At 39.2% G+C, this 24,170-nt stretch overlaps 1 protein-coding gene across 1 annotated transcript; it reads right to left on the reverse strand.

Annotated features, from left to right (window-relative positions):
* Positions 1–4,903: 4,903 nt before the first annotated feature.
* Positions 4,904–7,735, reverse strand: LRATD1 (LRAT domain containing 1). Its single transcript, XM_041489188.1, has 2 exons — positions 7,614–7,735; positions 4,904–7,010 (listed from the first exon to the last, which is right to left on the reverse strand). The coding sequence occupies exon 2, from the start codon at positions 6,971–6,973 to the stop codon at positions 6,119–6,121; it is 855 nt and encodes a 284-aa protein (XP_041345122.1). The 5' UTR covers positions 6,974–7,010; positions 7,614–7,735; the 3' UTR covers positions 4,904–6,118.
* Between the last annotated feature and the right edge of the window lie 16,435 nt (positions 7,736–24,170).

Raw genomic sequence — 24,170 nt, forward strand, 5'->3', positions numbered from 1 at the left:
CTGGTGTCACATCAGAACTAAAGCTGGAGCTGGACTGTTTAATTTATTTCCAAATTCTACCCCATGATAATTTCCTTGAATCAGGGTTACTCTTTTATTTACATAAACTGGGAACAAGCTCTCACCTCTGCTGTATAGAGATTAACAAGAAGGCTTACTGAGGTTTTCCATTTATAAACATTATTCTGTTTAGTTTATCAGCTTAAAAATGGGACTTTTCAAAATGTATTGCCAGCGCCACTGTATCCAAATAGCATTTAAACTGTGAAAAATTGTTTGCTTCTTAAGGCTGATGAGACACTGCATATTTTATTCACCCTATTTTGCCTAGGCAGTAGCATGGATTTCCAAAGTGTAAATGGTTTTATATGTGAGGGGTGCACAGCCACTCACCCTCTTGCACCTTGGAGAAGAGAAAGAATGGAATTTCAAGGTTAGCTCTGAGTATCTTCCTTGAACAGCCTGAAGTTTAACGGCAAATTCTTCCACCCTTTCCTGCTGTAGCCACACTGCTTCCAAATTCCACCTGAGTTCCTGTCAAAATAGCTGGAGATATTGGCTCTACAGTAATAAACTCCAGTTTTTTAATTTGTGCCCAACACATCTACCCACACAGACACACAAGAGAAGTCCAAGGGATGTTTGAAAAGCATTAACCCACTTTACCTAGGAAAATGCCAATTTGCATAGATGATTACTATATGTACAAATAAGAAAATGTAATTTAAGGCCCTTATGGTAGACATCACACACATGAGCCTTCCATTAAATTCCATAGGAGGTTGTTGCTGAGGTCTTGATCCTGGCTAAGTCCTGATCCTGGCTAATTAGCCAATTAGTTGGCTAATTTTGGCCCAAAGTTAATGCCACATGAAGGGGAGAGATCTTTTATTTTAAAAATCCTGATCTGGCAAACAGTTTTACATATATGCATCATCTGTAGAATCAGAAATGCCCCAAGGTTCCATAATTAAAATATGAAAAAAAAAAACTCAAACAACCATATTCTTAAACTGAATGGACTCTGCTAATGGATGTTCTATCATTCCTCTGGATGTATCAACTTAAATACATTTGTGCTTAATGCAAAATATTTAAAATTAAGAAACGAAAGTGCATATTACTAACTGCTCAATTATAAATCCTTTAACAAAAAAATTTTAGCTCATTTCTCAAAGGCAAATATGAATAAAGTAACTGCTAGCTTCAATGGAATTTCAATATTAAAAAATAGAATTTTACAGGGGATTTGGATTATTTAGACTAATAATAGTATTTTGAAAAAGAGAAAATGTAGAATGCCACAACCACTTTAGAAAAATACAGCACTGGCAGTTTATAGCTGTATAGATTATATCTATATAATCTGGAAAAAATCTGGATATGCCCAGTAACAGAAGATTCTCAGTTCATTCCCTTTTTTCAGCCTAACATCTACACTACTCTCTTTCTGATTTACTATCAGTTCAGTAAAGTATCTGTTCCCAGTCAGTGTGCATTAATTTTCTTGACAATAAACTTGTAAAAAACTCTGACACCTCAAACTAATATTCAGTCAGAAGATCCATTAACATAGGGCAGCTTCACATATTAAATTTGAACTCATAGGACAGAAAAGTTAAATATTTTATAATAATAAGGCAAGCAAATAAATTCCACACTTGCCATGGGAACACTGACTAACAGCAGCACTTGATCACACTCTAGTCAAGTTATCCTTTAGATCTTAATTCTGCAGTGAAACTCCCTCAGCATGGCACCCCAGTCATACCTCCTTAAGTGTTTCTGGATTACTTCTTTGGCACTGAACTTCTATCTTTCTCCTGGGTTATAAATCAGGAAGCAGAGCGTTTTCACTCCATAAGCAGCAGCACATAGAATGTTTTAGCTACATCCAAGTATAATTATGGGCAGGATACTGTCCATACACTACTCTAGTAGAAATCTTTCACAGAAAATCACTAAATCTTGAAATTAGCAGTAGCTTCCCCAGACCACTACATGAACTGCAGCTGCAGACAGAGAGCAGGGAGCTTGGCAGGCTGAGGCACCTGATCCCACAAGATACTCCGTGTGAGGCAGCATTGCCTCAACTCCAGCAAACACGGCTGGAATTACAGACGTTCAATACATCGCATAAACAGCTCTATAAACTCTGGCAGTTTTGAACATTACTTACCTGAATATGAAAGACACTTGAAATGAGGCAAGAGAACTAAGAATGTGCACATTCTAGCACAGATCAAGGGCCACTTCTTGTCACACCCCAAAAGCCAGTCTTGTTGCCCCCTGCTTTTAACCTGAAATCCATTATATGGATCAATAGCATATGCCATAAAAAAGCATGCTATGAGGGTTTTGGTTTAGTGTTTTTTTTTTGTTTTTTTTGTTTTTTTTTTACATTTTATACAACCATAACACTTGAAATGAGAAAAAGAATCCTAAGAAAATGAAAACAAAGTCATCTGGAGACATAAGATGAGGATGGAGACAAAATCTGACAGTAGCAAAAACTATTTTGCTACTCATCCTTAGAGTCCTCTCCCAGTATGCACAGCCAATAAACAGTAAACATTCTGGTCATGACAGGAAAACATTTCACAAATGCTCTCTGTGTTTCTAGAGGACATGAATTGAATTTTTTTATAAAATGTTAAGTCTCAAAGCAATTCAAAAGATTGCATTTTGAGAAGAGAATCATATCTAAGCAAAAGAAATTCTATAGAACTGTTACTCAAATACCTAACAGAAAGCTTGAAACCTGACACGGAAGAAAGACTGCAAAACATCTTGACATTGCTGTCATATTACAAGTCAGTACTTCAAGAGCAACGAATGATATATAAATATTTACCCTAGGTAGCTAGACCACAGAATGCAAACAGATTCCAGAGATAAAATACAATATTTCAATATCTTTAGTGCTGCAAATGGAAATGTTAACTCTGCCAGGCCCATTGATCCTGAATGATGAATACAATCAATTACATTTTTTACCTGTCAGTCATTCGCACCATTGCCTTTCTTGCAGCTGTTTCCTGTCTTCCAATTCTTGTTTCAAGGCACTGAACAACTTTTTATATCCACTTTCCATTCAGTCTTTTTAACAGATTCCCTACTGCCATCTCAGGTTAACAATGCTTGTTTCAGAACTTGTCTGTTTTCTTCCCATTTTTCCTCAGTTACCTGTGTCCACAGTATCCTGTCTCAGAAAGGTGGCTCTTCTGGTCTCTGAAGTGTCATCTTAAATCTCACTCTTCCTCAAGCTCCACAAATTTTAACCACCTCCTAACAATATGATGCAAAGTTCACTGGTCAGCAAGAGCCAATAACTTCAATGGGCTATGAATCAGGACCAGATTGCTGCCAGTAGCTCTGGACTGAAATCTAGCTAAAGAAAAATAACAAAAGAAACCGTATTTGTACCCTTGTTGCTAATTACAGACTGCTACTTGAACACCATCATGGCAATAGTAGATCCTTGGTTAATACCAGCTCTTACTATTTCCAGTATATTTTCCCCAGTCCTTATGCAAAGTACTAAGGCCTTACATTGTTGTACCTTTATTTGTATAAATTCAGAGTGATGCCAAAGGTCTCTGACAGAGCTTGAATAAATAAGCATACACTAGCTCCTATAATTTTTTTTATATACTACAAAATTCCACATTCTACATCTAGGTGGGTAAGACAAGGAAAATCATCATATTTATGAACCAGGTTACTAAATCATTGCAAAAAAATCCACCATTATAATGGGGTTTAGAGTGAAAGAGTATTAAGAAAGCACAGGGAAAAGTTTAAATTTAGTATGTTTTGAATTCTCACTAGCGAGGACATAAAATTCTGTTCTTCCAAGGAACTGCTGTCTAATCCCACTAATCTAACAGCGATCTGAAGAAAAAGCATTCCAGAAATCAAAAATCACACTGTAACTCTACGTTATTCTTCTTTCTTCACAAACATTCTGGTACTTATTCCCTCTTCATTTAACTCTCCTTGCCTCTTGCAAACTCAGGTCTCTAATGCATATTTTTTATAAGGAAAAAAAATCAAATTAATTGCTTTTGCCCAGCTTTCCTTCTCCTATCATTTTTTAATGTTTTGTAAGTGCCTTGTTGTAAAGCCAATGCCTTTCTGCAATCCCACAGTGCTCCCACCAAGTGGTACAGGGAAATCAGTTCTAACAGAGGATTCAGGCAATCTAATGTACAACAATAAGATACACAAACGCTAGGTAGAAGATTCTGTTCATGTTATGGGAGAAGTTATCATCAGACAGCCACTACTGCCTACACAAAGCTAAAATATTACACAATTATTAAAAACCATGATGTGGTTTGAGGCTATTTCAAAAGTATTTGACAGTAATTACAATTCACATTTTTACCCTATGTTGTACTAAGCAAGGTACTTTAGGGAAGGTGAAAAAAGAAACACTTCCTATTACCACATAATTGTGCCACATGTGTTAGCAAGGACAAAGCCAATTAGATGACCTTCAATGAAGAGGTACAGTTTTGGGGGTACAGGTTTTTGTTTGCTTTTTCTTAAAGATATTTATGCTAAGACTTTTATTATAATGAAGTACACTCCACCCTCGCATCTTCAGCTATAGTAGGCAAATGCTTTGTAGAAATGAAATTACTGTTGCAACAAGGTTGCTTATGACATTGTTTAATAAAAAAAAAAAAAAAGAGTTAGGACACAGTACATTGATAGGGGGTGGAGTGTATCATATACATACAAAAGAGGGCTATTACTTCTGTCATCTGACATTGATGTGGGAAGAGAGAACAAAACCAAATGCATTTTCTTTCCAGCACTGAAACATGCAAAGACAAAATTACAAGTTGTATGCAGCTCAGAATAATAAAAAGAAATGCCCCAGTATACTTGTTTAGATTTTTAAAAAATATATTTAATCCTCTGATCTTTCACTTCAAAACTTAGAATTAAGCAATGAGTGAACAGGATCTGAAATACAGACAAGGCATTGCTCACATCACATTAAAAGGCATCTTTTAAATGCTGCTGTGGCTTTCTAAACTTACACTGAACAGAATTTTTAGTTGCTGGGAATTAGAAATGCAAGATGAACTTGGCCACATTACATCTATTTCTTTAAGTGGAATTGTAAATATGCAATAACTTGCTGTTCCAAAGAGGCAACATGCAGAATTCAAAATTGTTTCTTGCAGGATTCTATTGATCAGTGTATGAAGAGATATCGAAGCAGTGGTACAAAATCCACAGCTCAAGCATGAAATCCTAGTGGCTGGATCTCTGAGTATACTGCTCTCCAAAATACACCACTTCCTTTTAACCATGAATTTAGTTTTAGGAAAAAAGCTGCTCACCAACTTTTTTTTATTAAAAAAAAAAAAAAAGGCAGGGACAATGGGAGGAGGGAAGAGGTGGAAAGAGCTCATGCATTATGATGATATTTAGCAGAGAGCTGCAAACAGAAAGCAAGTATTTTAAATGTGATAGACTTCAAGCAGAAATGTGAAATTATTTTTTCCTAGTAAATAGCTTGCCAGAGTTGTTTGGGACAAAATTTGGGTTGCAGCTATAGACTGAAGCAGCAGTGTGGAGAAACAAAACAAACAAACAGGCATTTACCCTCCACCCCAATACCCCCTTTCTCTCCCAATTAGCAAAGTATGACTGATGCTTTTGGTTGGCCACAAGGCAAATATTAGCTAAAATGTCATTTAGCCACATCCACAGTCCCAGATGCTTAAAACTTATCATGGATTAAAGCCATGAAATAAAAATTTAAAAAGAAATTTCAATTTGAAATTTTATTGGCATGTTGCTAGAATGGTCAACATCGATTGACAGGAGAGACTTCGTCCACATACTCTGAGAACAGCCTTCCTGCACCTCCCCCCTCTTTTCTTTCTCTCGCTCTTTCAGCATTAATGCTATTAAAAGCCAAACAAAATACTGGCTATGAGTGTAAAGAATGCTGGTTTTTTTTTTTTTGGAATGTTGCCATGGATCCTGCTTCCAGTCGCGTCCCACGGAAGGAGGGTGCAGCCTCTTGGCTCTACAGCAGGCTGGTCTCCCCGGGCAGGGCAGAAGGAAGATAGCCACGTACTCCTGCTCCTCCCTATTCTTTCCCATCCACTATATCCAGGTCCTTGATCACCCTCAGTTTGCCACTGGCATCGATCCTGCGCTTCTCGCGTATTAGATCCTCCAGGCTGTGGAACCTCACCGTATGCACCTTGTTCTCTGCCAAGTGGATTTTGAGATAGTACTGCTGCTGGTGCTGGGTGCCAGCAGCCGCCTGCAGCTCCCCCCCGGCTTTGAACTCCCGTTTCCCGAAGCGGCACCAGGCGGCGAAGCTCTCGGAGTTAGTCCAGCAGATCTCGTCGCTTTTTAAGCCCAGGTGCCCGCAGGCGTTCTGCACCACCAGCTCCGCCACCAGCGGGCGGAAGCGGTACCAGCTATTCACCACCCGGCCCACGTTGCCCGCGGCCGCCTCGTACAAGCTGTCCTGGCGGATCTGCCCCTGGTGCAGGTGGATGATCTGCCCGCCGCCCACGTACACGGCCCAGTGCGGCGGCGGGTGCTCCGACGGCCCCAGGTAGAGCAGCTCCAGCAGGTCCCCCGGCTTGCAGAGGGCTGGCAGGGCTGACACCGAGTAGACGCTGAGGTCCCCAGCCTGGGGGCCGCTGCTGACCTTGGAGAAGATGCATTCCTGGCCGCGGAAAGCGGAGAACTGAGTCTCGTTCAGCACCAGCTGGTGGTGGAGGTGGTGGGTGGGCGTCTCCTGCCCAGGGCTGCCGGAGCCCTTCACGCCGTACTTGTCTGGCTGGCCTCGCTCGTCCAGGTCCTCCTCCTCATCCGAAAAGAAGTAAGCCACCCCGACGCGCAGCTCGTCCTTCTCGATCCCCGAGGGGTCCCCGGTCGGCAGCTCGCTGTAATTCAGGTGGGTGATGCGATCCAGTTGATTTCCCATCAATGACAGGGCGAGGCGAGGGCAGAAATCGCCGGATCTAAAGGAGGGTGGGGTGGGCAGACACAGAGAAGAACAAGAGATGGGAAGGAGAGTGCACGCAGAAGGAAGGAAGGAAAGAAAGAACGAAACAAAAAAGAAAAAAAAAATCAAGGCACATACAAAAGATTTCAGCGATTCCGCCCTAAGCCCCCATCCCTCCCCGACTCCTTCCCTCTCCTTCGTACAAGGGAGAAACTCCCAGTGCGGACCCTTCCCCCTACCCCTGGGGTGCGGGGCAGGGCACAGCCCCGACTCAGGAGCGCCGGCTCCGAGCGCCAGGAGAGGAGCCTCCCCGCCGTCCGCCGCCTCCGAGCGGGGGGACGGAGTTGCACCGGGAGTCTCCGCTCTGCGAGAGGAGAGGGCTCCGGGGGCTCGGGGAGGCTCCGGCCGGAGGGTCCCGAGCCCTCCCTCCAGCGGTGCGCAGCCGAACCGCGCCGGGCAGCACTGCGTGCAAGGAGGCGGCAGGAGGAGCGCACGGCGCCGGAGCTGCCAGCCCTGCCCGCCCGGTGCCGGCAGCCCGGCCGGGACCCCGCAAGGCAAAGGCAAAGAGCAGGCGACCGACACCCCCTGCCCGAGGGGTCCCTCCCGTCCTCTTCCGTACCCGTAGTCGCCCAGCGCCAGAACCCCCCCAAACTCCTTTAAAGTCGTCCTGTCCCCATGGGCGCCGCAGAGGAAGCGCCTCTCCTGCTCGCCGCCGCCGCCACCCGGCTGCTCCGCCCGCGCCGCTCTGGGCTGCCCGGCCCCTCCGGCGAGGATAAGTAGCGGCGGCGCCGCTCCCGAGCCCGCCCCGGCCGCGCTCATTGGCCGCGCCCGGCGGCGGCGGGGCTGAGCCGCGGCTCTGCCCGCCCGGGCCCCGCTCTGCCGCTGCCGACACGCCGGGCCCGCACCCCGGGCTGCCCCCGCCGAGCCCCGACCCTCGGGCTGCCCCCGCCGAGCCCCGACCCCTGGGCTGCTCCGGCCAGACCCAAGGCTGCGGCAGGCGGGGCGTCCCGCGGAAGGGGGGCTGGAGATCGTTCCCGCCGCGTGAAGCCGCTGCCAAGCTACCACTGCATCGGACAGGAGTAAAAAAGAGAGAAATAAAAATAAATACAAAAAGAAAGGGAAAAAAAAAAGTAATTTCTACCAAACTAACCCGCCTAGGAGGGGCGCACGTGGCTAAGAGTTGCTCTGTCCCTCGAGGCTGGCAGTGGGTGCCCCTCACCTCACTTCAGCAACCTCGAGTTGCACCTGTGCGGTCTGAGCTGATATCCTGGGCTTCCTTTAGCTGAGGAGAGAGAGGCTTTTGCAGAGGGCTGTACTTCTTGCCCGTTACACCTCCTATTTTAGGACGGCATAAAGTGCCTTAAGGAGGTCCCTGTCTCTTGCTGTCGCCTAGATGTGGAGTTGGAATGCTTGATGTTTGGCAGTAGGTAAGATGACTCGGTCTTTCCACATCTGGACAAAGTAGCAGTTGTGGGTTGTTCTCAGACGTGACTAGAAGACATGCTATGGCTTGTCTTAAGTAAAAAAAAATGAGACTGTCTGGCAGTAGCAGTCCACTTCATCCAAAAATGTAAATAATAAAATCTAAAAATCGGTCATCTGTAGTAGCTACTAACAATAGACAATTTTGCACCTAATTTTGCACATTATGGAAATGGAACTCAGAAATTATTTGTTCATTTGACTACTCTTCCCCCCGTGAGGCTGTGTCAATGATGGGATGGTAACCTGGTCCTTCTGTGTTTTTAGTGTGAACTTCTGAGAAGTGAGAATTTAAATATTTAGGACACTTCATGAAAAAAAAAATCTAATGACATTCTTTGGTTCAGATGTGAATCATATTAATGTACCATTTTTAGCTGGAAGTAAATCTACCCATTTCTTTGCAGTGAAAATAGTTTTGTCATCTAGCCATAAGTATTTTTGCTTTCAGTGTTTATGGATAATATCTCTCTTTGCTGCTGTCCTTTTCCCAGTCAGCCTTCAGGTTTAGTTAACTGAGAACAATAATGCCATCACTTTAGTCTCATTACAGAGAAATATACATCCTCAAAAATAGTGAATTTCATTTTTTCGAGGTTCAAGCTGTATACCTATGTACATATTCATCAAATGCAGAATTTCTTAGATAAATCTGTTTACTTTGAATGATCTTTTCTTTTTCCATTCAAAAATTGATATAGCTCTCTTTTTAGAATGGCATATTTTTTGTTCTCATTATTTTTTTAATATATGAAAAGGCATCACATCATAAATGGAGGAGAAAAAGAGAGATGTGTTAGTGAAATTCAAAGACTGACATCAGTTATTTTTTCACTGTGGCAGTTATACTAATCTATTGATGATTACAGACTTCCCATGTCTCATAAACTCAGGGGTTACGGCCTGAGACTCACAGGAATTAAACTGATTTTCAGCAGTTAAGGATGCAACATTCATGGTCTGTAGAATCAGAAAGATAATTTGAAAAAAAAATAAAAATAAAGATTGTTTCCTAATACATACTTTTAAAAGTTTCAGAGGACTAAACATAACAGATGGATGTTATTTATCTCTAGAATTGTGTAAATAGTTTTCTGATGATTGTCAGAAATTGTATGTTCTTTTACAGCATGACCTTCACCAACTCCAACATTTTAAATTAAATTATGAGGACACTCTAATAGGTTTAGAGCTAAGGCTGTAAAACAGTGTTTAAATATTTTGATTTTTTTTTTAATAACTGTTAATGTGGTTAATTTTTAAAGCTAGTCCAAGTTGAAAACCATTTTCTGTAGACCTTGATCGACAGTTTCTGTTTTCTAAACACCCTCGGGCTGCCCCCGCCGAGCCCCGACCCCTGGGCTGCTCCGGCCAGACCCAAGGCTGCGGCAGGCGGGGCGTCCCGCGGAAGGGGGGCTGGAGATCGTTCCCGCCGCGTGAAGCCGCTGCCAAGCTACCACTGCATCGGACAGGAGTAAAAAAGAGAGAAATAAAAATAAATACAAAAAGAAAGGGAAAAAAAAAAGTAATTTCTACCAAACTAACCCGCCTAGGAGGGGCGCACGTGGCTAAGAGTTGCTCTGTCCCTCGAGGCTGGCAGTGGGTGCCCCTCACCTCACTTCAGCAACCTCGAGTTGCACCTGTGCGGTCTGAGCTGATATCCTGGGCTTCCTTTAGCTGAGGAGAGAGAGGCTTTTGCAGAGGGCTGTACTTCTTGCCCGTTACACCTCCTATTTTAGGACGGCATAAAGTGCCTTAAGGAGGTCCCTGTCTCTTGCTGTCGCCTAGATGTGGAGTTGGAATGCTTGATGTTTGGCAGTAGGTAAGATGACTCGGTCTTTCCACATCTGGACAAAGTAGCAGTTGTGGGTTGTTCTCAGACGTGACTAGAAGACATGCTATGGCTTGTCTTAAGTAAAAAAAAATGAGACTGTCTGGCAGTAGCAGTCCACTTCATCCAAAAATGTAAATAATAAAATCTAAAAATCGGTCATCTGTAGTAGCTACTAACAATAGACAATTTTGCACCTAATTTTGCACATTATGGAAATGGAACTCAGAAATTATTTGTTCATTTGACTACTCTTCCCCCCGTGAGGCTGTGTCAATGATGGGATGGTAACCTGGTCCTTCTGTGTTTTTAGTGTGAACTTCTGAGAAGTGAGAATTTAAATATTTAGGACACTTCATGAAAAAAAAAATCTAATGACATTCTTTGGTTCAGATGTGAATCATATTAATGTACCATTTTTAGCTGGAAGTAAATCTACCCATTTCTTTGCAGTGAAAATAGTTTTGTCATCTAGCCATAAGTATTTTTGCTTTCAGTGTTTATGGATAATATCTCTCTTTGCTGCTGTCCTTTTCCCAGTCAGCCTTCAGGTTTAGTTAACTGAGAACAATAATGCCATCACTTTAGTCTCATTACAGAGAAATATACATCCTCAAAAATAGTGAATTTCATTTTTTCGAGGTTCAAGCTGTATACCTATGTACATATTCATCAAATGCAGAATTTCTTAGATAAATCTGTTTACTTTGAATGATCTTTTCTTTTTCCATTCAAAAATTGATATAGCTCTCTTTTTAGAATGGCATATTTTTTGTTCTCATTATTTTTTTAATATATGAAAAGGCATCACATCATAAATGGAGGAGAAAAAGAGAGATGTGTTAGTGAAATTCAAAGACTGACATCAGTTATTTTTTCACTGTGGCAGTTATACTAATCTATTGATGATTACAGACTTCCCATGTCTCATAAACTCAGGGGTTACGGCCTGAGACTCACAGGAATTAAACTGATTTTCAGCAGTTAAGGATGCAACATTCATGGTCTGTAGAATCAGAAAGATAATTTGAAAAAAAATAAAAATAAAGATTGTTTCCTAATACATACTTTTAAAAGTTTCAGAGGACTAAACATAACAGATGGATGTTATTTATCTCTAGAATTGTGTAAATAGTTTTCTGATGATTGTCAGAAATTGTATGTTCTTTTACAGCATGACCTTCACCAACTCCAACATTTTAAATTAAATTATGAGGACACTCTAATAGGTTTAGAGCTAAGGCTGTAAAACAGTGTTTAAATATTTTGATTTTTTTTAATAACTGTTAATGTGGTTAATTTTTAAAGCTAGTCCAAGTTGAAAACCATTTTCTGTAGACCTTGATCGACAGTTTCTGTTTTCTAAACACTTTACATTTTTCCCGTTTAAAGTCTGCATCTTTTTAGGTTGCACTCGCACAGTTCACACTTCCCACGTTTGCCAATCATCAAGGCTATGTGGAGTAATTTTTAGCTAGTTCTAAACAAACAAAACATTATTTCATCCTTTCCATGCAAAACGGTGGAGAACAGACTGCTTCAGCAAACTGCAGGTGCAGAAGGATGGAGTCTGGGTATAGGAAAGTCTCTGCCCTTCGAAATAGGAGGAGTATCTCCTGCCAAATTTTAACCATTTTGTTGGTGATCCCCCGTGGTGTTGCAAGTCTGCTCAATGAGAGTATTCTGTCTCATGTTGAAGCACTTACAATCCCTTACAATTCACCTCTCTTCCTGACCTCTATTCAACACACTTCCAGCAGTCATTTCTTTGTTTCATTTCTGTCCTCTTCTCTGTACACCATCTCATCAGTGCTTTGTGCTCTACCACTATCCCTCAGGAGGAAATTTTCCCTCAGTTTCTCTTCAGTCACAGTTTTATGATAGTGTCAAGAAGTTGATTTAAAAAAAGAAAACACATAAAAAACCTCCTATCAGCCAATAAACCCCAAACTTTAATATAACTGTGATTAGAGGACACTGCTGGAGATGCCTCTTTTGTCTGAGCTAATTTGATTAATGAATTTATTATCTGCTTTAGATGTTTAACTTCTGAGTGCTTGGCTGCTCTTAGATGGTGGCACTGGCAGTGCAGCACCACTCTGTTCACACTTCCATTGACCAGCTTCAGCCTCATTAACCGGGGTCATAATCTCTCCTTGCACCAGGACATGGGAATTTACAATATTCATAGAAAGAAACCTGATAACATCATCATCTCTGGCTCTGTCCTGGTCTACTCTGAGAGAGTGAATTTATATTTTTCCATTGCTATTTTTTCTTTTTGTGCCTTTTTCCATACTTGGCATTTTGTAACTGTTGCATTTATATTTAATTTAATACAGCGAAAACCTTTGAAATATGTGGCAAAATAGATAATCTGTAGCTTACTTTTTAAACCTTATTTTTTAAATGTTCTTTTCATCTTGCCTTGAGCTGAGCTTTGGAGCCTTGGACCCCTGTTGCTAAAAGTAGAGCTGAAACCACTGTTGATTTTAATGAGTGGAGAACATTTGTGCAGAAAAATTTAGGAACACATGTTTCAAAAAACAACCAGAGATGAAAAAATTGATGATAAGGGTGGAAACTTTCCTATCTGTTATGAACTTTAGATTGTAGAAATCTGTCCATTACAATCCTGTTAACATCAGGTCTCAGAGGCCCAGAAGCTCTTATCTATTTCAGGAACTCTACACTTGGTTGAAACTAAATACAGTTTCTACATCTAACTAGTCTGGGAGAGTCCTGAGGTTTTGGATAGGCTGAGGCAGCTGGGCCAGTTCAGCCTGGGGATTACTGAGGGAGACCTTATCAGTGTCTGAAGGGAGGATGTCAGGAGGATGGACCAGCGTCTGCTTGGTGGTGCCAGACAATAGGACAAGAGGCAAGGGCAGAAACTGATGCACAGGAAGCTCCACCTGAACATGAGGAAGAAATTCTGTACTGTGCAGGTGAGCAGACACTGGAACAGATTTCCCAGAGAAGCTATGGAGTCTCCCTCACTGGAGATATTCAAGAACTGTCTGGACACAATCCTGTGCTAAGTGCTCTGGGATAACCCTGCTTGAGCAGGGAGGTTGGACCAGATGACATGCTGTGGTCCTTTCCAGATTTGGGCCCTTCACCCTTGGACAACTTTTGCCGTCTTTATGCAGTGATGGTGAAATACAAAATGTGAAAACTCAAGAAGATAATTGTGGTCACAGTTTTTCTTTTGCCTCTTTTCTACTCTTCTGCTGGCTTCTGGTGACTTCATGATTCTTGCATTCATAGGGTCACTTATAAGTAAAATTGTCCAGGACGTGTTTTTTGGCCCTGGGGTGCAGTGTAACCACATAATTAATTGTCCGTTTGAATGTTCTAAACTTCCAAACCAAATAACTGCATCCAAAAGACCTCTTAGGAATTATTCCTAATCCGTTTTAATCCCTAAAATATATGAAAAAATAGTATCTGACTTGTGCCAAAGCTTTTCAAAAGGCCGTGCTACCTAATAATTTTATGAATAATACTAATTTTATGAATAATACTTCACTGATCTTTGGGCTGGGCCTGTGTAGTCAACTGCTTGGACTCTACCCAGCTCCTTTCTATTAAATAATATTTTTAAGGACTCCAGACTTAATTTCTGATCAAGTGATACAACCAAAAAGATATTGCAGTAGGAAAGATTTTGAGGAGGAATGGAAAGAAATACCTTAATTTAAAAGTGTTCATCTTTGGAAAGCTGTTATGTAGACAGAATCCCAAATGGGGCTGTCACTTTTAAGTTCTCAGAGAGCAGCAGATCATGGTGCTGGGCAGGGGCGGGATTTGAAGAGCTGGATTTGCACCCAGGTGTAGCTTCCCAGTGCCCTGGCAAGAGGAGAAGAGCAGGAGTGCTGGACTGGGGCCAGTTGAGGCAGGCTGAGGGAGGTCATGGCAGTCATGCAAGGCCATTCCAACTCAGCAGCCTGGTCCAAGCATGGACCAGAGCTCTGATGCATCTCCCAAGTCAGGGCCTGAAGCCCCATCCTAGCTGCTCAAAACTCTTTCTCATTAACTTTGCTTTTCTTCTGGACATCTTATCCAAGGTTCATCTTGTCAGACCTGATCTTGAACAGAAAATAGCAAACCCTGAGGAAGTGATGGAAGAGTTTGTAGATCTTGCACTCAGATCCCTGACAGTGGCATCATATTCTTTCTTTGGAGTATGAAAGAAAAATAGCTGACGGACTAGATTTTCATTTAGATGTCTGTGTCTGTACACTAAATGGAAACTGAACTGAATTCATAGGCTTTTTTTTCAGGGGAGGAGGATGTTGCAGCTTAAATTACTACTATAAGCAAAGAAACCTTCCCCTTCATTACAGCAATATCCTTTATGAACTTTTGAAGAATTGGATGTTGATGACCATGAAGTTAGATCAATTAACAGTGAATTTTATTTCTTGATCCTTCTGTTTCCTGGATTATGTCTTCCTCAAAGTTATTTTGAGTGTTTCACAATATCACCATTTTCATAGAGAGGCAGAAGAAACTAAACAAAAAGCCAACAACAACATCAAAACCCCTTAAGCACAGTCTAATAAGGAGAGACCTTATTAGACCACAGTATAATAAGGAGAGTTCACTTGTTCATAGTAGAATATTACACTTAGGCAATGCTTTCTGTTTTTTTTTTTTTTTTTTTTGTTTTTTTTTTTTTTTTTTTTTTTTTGGGAATGTAGTCTTAAAATTCATACTATTTCCATAAATTTTATTTTTTGTCTGTGTTATGAAATAATATAAAATATAGTCTAGCCTTGTGTTGAACCTAACCAAGTGATTGTAGCCACAGAAGCAGTGCCTGTGTGTTTGAAAGATTGTGGTAAAGCAAGCTTGATCTTAAATTTGCTAGTTTAATCATATATAGCTCCAGATAGATTCAGTATAAGAGAATTTTTATTCTCTTATTTTTATTTCATTTTTATTTAGCCCATTTGGGCTTGGGGTTTATTGGCTGGTTGGTTGGGTGTTTTTGGTTTGTTGGTTTTTTTCTTTTGGTTTGTTTCGTTGTTTTTTTGTTTTTTTTTTTTTTTTTAACAATAAAGACACAGTTTCATATTATGTTTAATAATGAGTAAGAGGATTCCAATTGATTGCAAACTTTCACCCCAACTACCTACTTCCTCAGCTTCTTTCATAGCTTATTCTGTGATTATGTAGTTACAGGGTGAGCTTGAATCCACAGCACTGCTATAACAAGATGTTGAATATCTGCCAGAAGAAAACATCTTTTTTAAAGGTGTTGGCACTCCGGAGCTGGTGCTCTGAAACAGTCATGAATATTGTTCCCTTCTGAATATAGGATTTTGACGTGGCTTTAATAAAGGTGGTTACATTGTTCGTTCTGTAAAAGGAGAATAATAATGGCAGTCTACTAGGAAAATTTCCACAGTCTCCTCTAGTTCTTGCTACAAATAAATCTAAAATAAAAATGACATTGTAATGTTTGTAGAAGGAAAAATATCTCTGGAAAGAAGTGAAACTTCAAAAAATAAGCTGCTAGAAAAAAAAAATTCAAGACCGCTTGTAATTGTATTCTAATGCAATCTTGTTAGGTGGGCTACTATCACATGGCAGATCAACATTTTGATGTCTTTCTTCAATTAACATTTTGCAATTGCAGACAGGGTTTCCTAAATCATTTTAAAGATTGGAAACCTTTCCAGAAATATCAGACCATAAGGAATAAAGTAGTGGTTCTTCACAAAATTACATTTTAAGTGTATGAATCTCCACTGATGATGTGTTAACTTTGTCCCTAAATGGCTTAACAAGAAAGAGAGAATAAATATATTTCCAAGTGCACACTGGTTACTTAATTATGATTATCTTATTATTAGCTCTTTTCCAAACTACTAAAAGACAAAAGGCAAAATGTTATCATAAGTGTGATGTGACATTTTCTTGCATTTCCCCTTTAAAACTAGGGAGACTGTCCACTATACTTTCTTTTTTTTCTTTTTTTTTTCTTTTTTTTTTTTTTAATTGTAAAGCTGTACACAACTTAATATCTGTCTGCTTCTATTATAACAGGGTTATTTGCTTGATTTTTTCCATTTTCATATGTGCTTTGGGATCCTTTATTAAGTCATTGTTCTGTAACTGCATTCTGTTATAATTTCACTCATTGTTAATAATATGTATGATATTTCTGCTGCCCTGAAGGACTCCCTTGAAAATTAAATGTTGAAATAAAATGAGCATCCAATACTTCTTTCTATTAGGCTAGTTAATATTTTATAAAATGTATTTTATCTGTGAGTCTTTCAATACCTGAAGTCGAAAATGACTTTCTAAATATTATAAGCACTAACAAATACCCCTTGACTGAATAGCAAAGCAGAAATTCAATCTGTGTGACACTTGCTATTCATAAACATTTTGAGCTTCGCTCTCATGGTTTATGCTGCTAGCTGAACCCTTTTGACTGAGTTACAGAACTAGATTCGGTAAGGGAATCATACCTTGCTATATATGAAAACCTTTTGAAGGGACCTTCTATTTTTCTTTTTCAAATACAGAGCCCAGTCCTGGAGACCTAAATCATTCAAGTTGCATATCAATTTTAGGGCCAGACCAGCATCATCCTGCCTACAATAAGAAAAGGTTGTCAGAGATACATGCACACAGTTTTCTTTGAATGCAGTGAGATTTCTGTCTCCATTCAAAGAAAGAATGCAGCTGTAGATGCTTAGGAATGACAAATGCATACAATTAGAATTCGTTCAATTTACTAACGTATATAGGTACTGAATAAAATCATTGAGATTGCATGGTGATGCCATTAAAAATAAGTTTCTGCTCAACAAAAATTGAGTAGCCCTGATTTGTAATTTCAATACTCTTTCCATTAGTAATTTCCAAGCTACCTTTTCCCAGTCTCCAAACAATTTTGGGTCCATTGGGTCGTGTCTATTCATGTATATAATTCTTCCACCTAAAAGTCTGTCTCAGCTAATTGGCTCACAGGTTAACCCTGTTATTTTCATACTCTTTTTTTTGCTGATTGTGTGCATACAAAATTATTGTTTACAGAAGGATTTTTTAGAATTGTAGCATACTAAACTGTAACCAACTACTTTATGTATAATGCATAAATGAGTGTAGACTACAGCTCATTTTACTTAGCTGTGTTGTTCCTTCAATAATAATGGAAGAAAAAAGCCATGAAAAATTTATGTTTATCCCTAAGTTTAGAAGATGTAGCATGATTTGAACATGAACTGGACATGTTGCATAAGGAATGACAGTAGTACCTCTAACTTCTTCCTTCCCCCTTTTAAAAAAATAGAAATAAATTTGATTTTAGTAGAGAAAACATCTGACTGAAATAAAAGAAAAAAAATATATTACTTGAGACAAGACTGGTTTTGTAGCAGTTTGTTTTACACTTAGCTGTGGTAAAAAGTATTTTAGTGACCCTGGTCACATCACTGAGACTTAGGCTGATGCCATCAACTATAATTTAAAGAACTAGAAGCACTTTTCTGTTTGACACATGGGCATATTACTCATCTTAGGTGTCAAAATTGTGGGTTTATTTCCTTATGTAGCCACAGTGGTTTAAAACTCTGTCATTCAGTTTAAGTGTGTACATATTAGTTAAGACACACTACAGGCTATCTAGCTGTTCTCCAGTTACCATGTTGTAACTGCCCTTGTTGAGAAAATTATTCAAAGAAACATGAGCAAAACTTCTAATTTAGAGATTAGAGTACTCTCATGAGGGCAAAGAAACCTGGATTCCTATTTCTGTTCCTGTAGTTCAAAGACTATTTAATGGAAATAGCCTTAAGATGAGAATGTTCATCCAAAAATAGGTGCTTCGATCTTTCCTGCAAAACAGAAAGAGTAACTGTATCCTACTTTCCTGGTGTCATGGTTTCAGATTTTACTGCTGATTGTGGATTGGGTGGTCAAATGCATCACAATTTGTGGCAGACATGTTTTAAAACCTCATGATTTCATGTTGTGCTCTGGCCTGAGGTGGATGGTTGGTGTTGCAGAACAGCACAGAGTAGGATCCCTGGGGATTTAGCAGGAGGTCACAGCAGGCCCCTGTTGATAGGTGCTGTGCTGCTTACATTCAGGAAACTTCAGGAATGTCTCTAATGAGAAGCACTAACCTCTTGTAAACTCAAATCTACAGTCTCTCCTGGGTTTAAGTGCCTCTAAGTTTAGGTGGCAGCTGTTGCTTTGCTTTTCAGATTACACTTTCTGCCTAAACATCTCCATTTTCTCCAAATCCTTATTGAGGCGTTTAAATCCGTTATTGGCTCTATCCCTTAATCTCTGTTCTGCTTACCTTCTCCTGTGTAAATGGGAATATTCACCTCACAGAAGGTATTCTGTGTTGCCTGATAGCAATTATACAGGACAAAGGCTGTCTCCAGGGGAGACATCTCTCCAGGGGAGGTATAAGTGAAATCCAACAAACATGGGATATTGGAGGTACTGTCAAATGCAAACAAACTTCAGTAATATAACTGCACACTCATTTCATTTCACTTTCCTGATCCTTAGACCATCATTGATATTTTATATACAGTGCTATAAGAATTATATTATGTTGGATGTCATCAGATTTGGGGGGTAGTAATCCACAGTAGAAATGAAATTCTGTGTGAGAAAGCATGGCCCATGCAGCCTCTGTGGTGTGGTTGCAGAGTATGAGAGGATTGCTAATGATAAAAAGCCTTTGAAGACTTTGATCCCTGGGATAAGCTTGTAGAGATTGTTGTTCTGTGGCCATTTCATGGGGAGATAATCACCTGAGGCTGAGATGGTAACCCATGTCCAAAATATGGTGAAGTTCACAATTATACAGCCCTGATATAGCCAGTGAGTCTTTTAGCTCAGTTAAAAAAAAAAAAAAAAAAAAAAAAAAAAAAAAAGACAAGACAGTTTATAAGTTCTGAAGTTTTCCAGACTTTATCAGACATTAAACCTCTCCCCCACCCAAAAAAATATTAACCTATGAAAGTGTAATTTCCTGTTAAGTCAATGTTTTTTCACGTGAAGAATGGGATTTTTTTTAAATATGCATTTTTTATTGGAAAAAGGAGATAATTATATATGAAGCATAAGTAAGTGGAAAGTAAAATTTTCTTTTGAAAGATGAGAAAATGAGGGTTTTTTTTCCTAATTAATTATAATGACTAAATGCTAATGTCAAAACAAAATATTTAGAGTCTGCAAAATGCTGAATATTTTTGAACTGAAAAGTTTTGCTGAATTTAACTTGGACTTGAAAAATGTTTTGTATGACTGAGTAATATATTTCTTTGTACACAGATTATTTGCCAAAAGAAAAAAAAAAAGTAGCTGTTTTAAATAAAACATCCTGACAGCAGCATGCGAGCTGGATTTACCACTGGAGTCATACACAGTATTGGACACATGAATACTTTTCCAAACCAGAAGCAGAGAATTCCTTGCAACCCCATCCCCATAGATACCAGTACAGGGAAACTGGGCTTTGATAACCTACCCACAGCAACTATGATTGAGCCTTATTATGTGTCTAGTTGAGGATTAGAAATAAATGAAGCTAATAAAGAGGAAAGAGTCTGAAAAGATCCAACTGTAATAAGTTGAACTGAAAATGGTGTAAATCACATATGTTCATCTCAGCTTTAACTGGGCACATGATTCTTAGTGCATAATTTATTTGCACATTATTTCTTTCTTGTCTTTTTCTCCCCTTCTGTTCAGAAATAGCTTATGAGAAAATATCTATTTTATCAAATATATAATTGAGCAAAATTTTTTTGTTGAATAATTTTCATTAACAGAAATTGTGTCTTTTTTTCATATTCACTTTCTGGATTATTACTTCTGCTTATGCGCAAAGGCTTGAAAAAGTACTTATAGTATGGAAATGTTTCTGGCACATAATTCAAACTCCTAAGTCCTCTTTGTAAATGAAATAGTGGGAATTTTTGTGGTATCAGGATAACATCTCATCAGTACAAGACAGCTGAAGAAACCAAATCATATCCAAAGGAGAGATAAACCACTATATTTTTTAAACAAAAATTTTTAACCCTTCATAAAAAAAAAATAGAGAGCAATGCAATCTAATGCTCAATGTATTTTATTGACCAGGTTAATAAATTAATTGATTTCCATATATTCCACTTCATTATCTAATCTGCACCATTCCTGAGCAATATGTCTGTGACTATTGGTCAATCACGAACAGTCTTTCAAAGGTCTTTAGAATTCCAGAGTCCATAATCTCCCAGAAAATCTATTTCAGCACTTCACTATTCTTACCATTTAATTATTGCTTTCTAATATTCCAATCTTAATTTTGAACGTTGTTGCAGTCTAAACACATGATTTCTTGTTCTATCTCTTAGGTCGTGGAAAATAATTTATTCCTTCTCTCCTACTTGCAACCTTTTATATATTTGAAAAAGTTTCTGCTTTTCAATTTTTTGTTGTTTTTTTTTTTTTTTTTTTTTTTCTCCTAGGTTAAAGAATCATAATTCATTCATGTTTTTCTTTCTCTCCAGTTATGTTTTCTAGAATCCCAGTTGGTCGTCCTATTCCACTGAGCTCTCTTCAATTTTAAATCTTTCACAAACTGTTGTGTTCAAAATTGGAAAAAGAAACCCAGCTGAGGCTTGAACAGAGCAGAGTAGAACAGAAGAATTGTTTATAGGCTGTCTGACTGTTTCTAACTTTTATTATTAAGGTCTGTGCCTTTTTGCATCATAGTGGCACTGTTAATTCACACTTAGATTGTCACCCTGCTAATCCTTTTACCTTGAAACTTGCATTATCAGGTAATTCCCCATGTTTTTGTTTCTGACCTTAAAATTTTGAAAACTGTGAATCTCGTGAATTGCTACAACTTATTCCCCTGGTGATTATATTCAGAAATTCTTTCATCTTAGCAGAACTCTGTATCAGTAAGTCTCTTCTTGACAGAAACGTCCTTCTGTAAAAACTGAAAGACCCTGAAGAGATCTTAAACTTTGCAGAGGGAGATGAAATAAGATTTAAGTAATAGATGGTCCACTACAAAAGAAAAATTTACTTGCCATAGCTGATGTCAAGTAGTTAGAAGTCATTGAATCTTTCTCCAGGTAAAAATCCATTTGTGGAAATGGAGTGAAATAGGAATTTTGAACATAATAAGAGTAGACTATGGAAATGATTAGTAATTTTGTTCAGCTGTGGTTTTTTTTCCTAGACAATTCAGATTTCCTGAATTACACTATTTGGGGGGACTAAGGTTTAGCAGAAGGTGGTTTTTTTTTCTTTTTTTTTCTTTTTCTTTTTTTTTTTTTTTTTTTTTTTGTTTTGGTTTGTTTGTTTTTTCTGGTGGTTTTTTTTTTTTTTTTTTTTTTTTTTTTTTTTTTTTTTGTTGTTGTTTTAGACTCCCAGAAGTGGCAGCTGGAAGGGATATGTGGTGCTCCATGTAATACTCCTCCTGTTCAAAGTGAGACTAATGCCTGGATTGATGTCAGATGTGGCTTTTTCTAACCTTTTCTTAGAAAGGATGATGATTTCATCACTTTATAGATTGCTTCAATGCTGTGCTGTGTGTACAGAGAAAAAGTTTTCATAATGTCCAATTTGAATTTCTCATGCTGCCACTTGCTATAGCTGTTTCTTATTAAATTGTCTATCATTCAAAATATTTGGTCAGATCATGTTTTCAGTGGCACTTCTTCAGGAGGTACGCTGTGTTTAGGCTGTGCCTTAGCCTCCTTGTTTCCAGACTAACACTTACATGTTTCTCCATTTATAGTAGACCATATACTCTAGGCTCCTGAACAGCTTGTTTGCTTTCAGATGGATTCTTTCTAGTTTCTGGACACTACTTTTGAGCTGTGGAGCCAAAAACTCCAGGTACCGCCTTGTCAATGCTGTGTAGAGTGACACATTAAGTACTTCCCTCACTTCTGCTAGTGTAGCCCAGTATGCCCTTTGTCTTACTCATGTTGGTGGTGCACTTCTGCTCATATTCAGCTTGATAATTACTGTAGCCCCCGAGTCCTTTTGGTCAGGTGCCACTCAGCCAGCTCTGCTTCATTCCACCCATGTGCAGAATTTAAGCCTTCTCCCTCCTGAGCTTCACAAACCTTCTATTGACCCAGTCTTCACTTTTCTCAAGGTTTCTAGAACTGAATCTGTATCACATGGTGTATCAAACAGTTTTTCATCACATTTTCTGAGGAAACATTCCGCTTCATCATTCAGGACGAAATACTGGACAGCATTCCAGCCCTAGCGTGTTTGTTTCATTACCAACTGTTACACCTCAAGCCATTGAATATTGCCTTGGGACACAGTGCTGCAGCCACTTTTCAGCCCAGTTAAAAGCCTGTTTATCCCACCACAGTTTCTCAGCCACAAGAATGTGGGGAAGGCATTGCCAAATGCCTTAGTGGAGTAAAAGTTACAGGAACTGTTACCATTTACCTTCCCAGGCCATCATTTTGTCATAGAAGGCAACCATGTTGGCCAGGTAGGATTTGCCTTTGTAAATCTGTGCTGGTCTTGGTTGCCTCTTGTCTTTTGCACACTCACAAAAGGAGGATATGCATCCTCCATCCAACCAGGGATTGCACTTGGTGTGTCCAGCTGATGGTTCCCAGGACTGTCCTTCTTACCTTTTTTAAATGCATGATCGGTTATTGCTGTGGTTTTTTCTTTATAATTGCGATGGCCAATCTTCCACAGCCTTTGGGCTATTTTCAGGCTCTGTAGATTGAATAATCTACTTTTTCTGAATAATCCCTCTGCTTGGGAGCAGAGGGTTCAGAGCAGGCTTTTCTGGTAAGGATGAGAAAAAACAAAAGTATTTCAGTTTTGCTTGTTATTCATTACCAGGTTGTTATCCCTGTCCATCACCATTCACTCATTTGCTTGCTGAATTAATTTTTCTCTATTACTTTTATGAAAATTGATACCCTAGGTTCATCAAGCAGATTGAATGCTGCACTACTTCTTACGTTAGTAATCATGTAGCTTCTCCTTACCCATAGTGGTCATTATTCCCAACAAATGACTCTGCTGTTGTGTTGTTCTGTGAGAGACAACTATTATCAGTAAGCTTTATGATACTCAGTACTTCAAAAATAAATATATAAGTTAGTATTTCATATTGGTTGACTATGTTTAACGGATACTTTTTACAGTGATATCTTTGAGCTTCTTTTTGCCAGTAGAGAAAGATTTTGCCACAGAGGAGGTTCTGATTCTTTGCCTTCTTTGGTGCTGATTAACATCATCTTAGTCCAGCCTTTCCCTCTAAATCATGAGCAAACTGCTGCAAATGTTGTACAGAGCTGTGATGTGCAGGAACCACAAGGGATAAGGTGTGCTCATTCATTCATTTGGGATGACTCCTACATGGTTGAGTGATGTACAATGCCCTCAGTCTCTCTGAGGCCCAAAACGTGTAGTTCTATGCACAGCACTGAGAAGAGTGTTCAGTCAAACAAATTCTAGAAACCTTTTGTCCAGAGTATGCAGAAACAGGGTTATAGTTTCCTGTTAAGAAACTGAATTAATGTTTAGAACGGGACAAATTTCTTTTTATTTTTTAAAAGATGGTAAAAAAATCACCCTGAGTGCAATTGTGATATCTGGTCTTCAAAGCATGGTTTGTCTTTATAAAATCAGGTAGCTAACACTTTTTAATGTTAATTTTCCCCTAATTCAATTCTCCCAAATGGTTGAGTTGTTTGATTGAATATTGCCCACCAAAGAAACAGCCTCAGGCAGGCATCTGTCATAGAAAATTTGATCCCAGTTCATTAATATTTTGCAAAATTATCAGCTATGAAAACAGGGATTTGTAATTTGAAGTGTCAGGGA

This window comes from Pyrgilauda ruficollis, unplaced genomic scaffold (genome assembly GCF_017590135.1).
Source record: "Pyrgilauda ruficollis isolate IOZ18807 unplaced genomic scaffold, ASM1759013v1 scaffold90, whole genome shotgun sequence".
Classification (NCBI taxonomy): domain Eukaryota; kingdom Metazoa; phylum Chordata; class Aves; order Passeriformes; family Passeridae; genus Pyrgilauda; species Pyrgilauda ruficollis.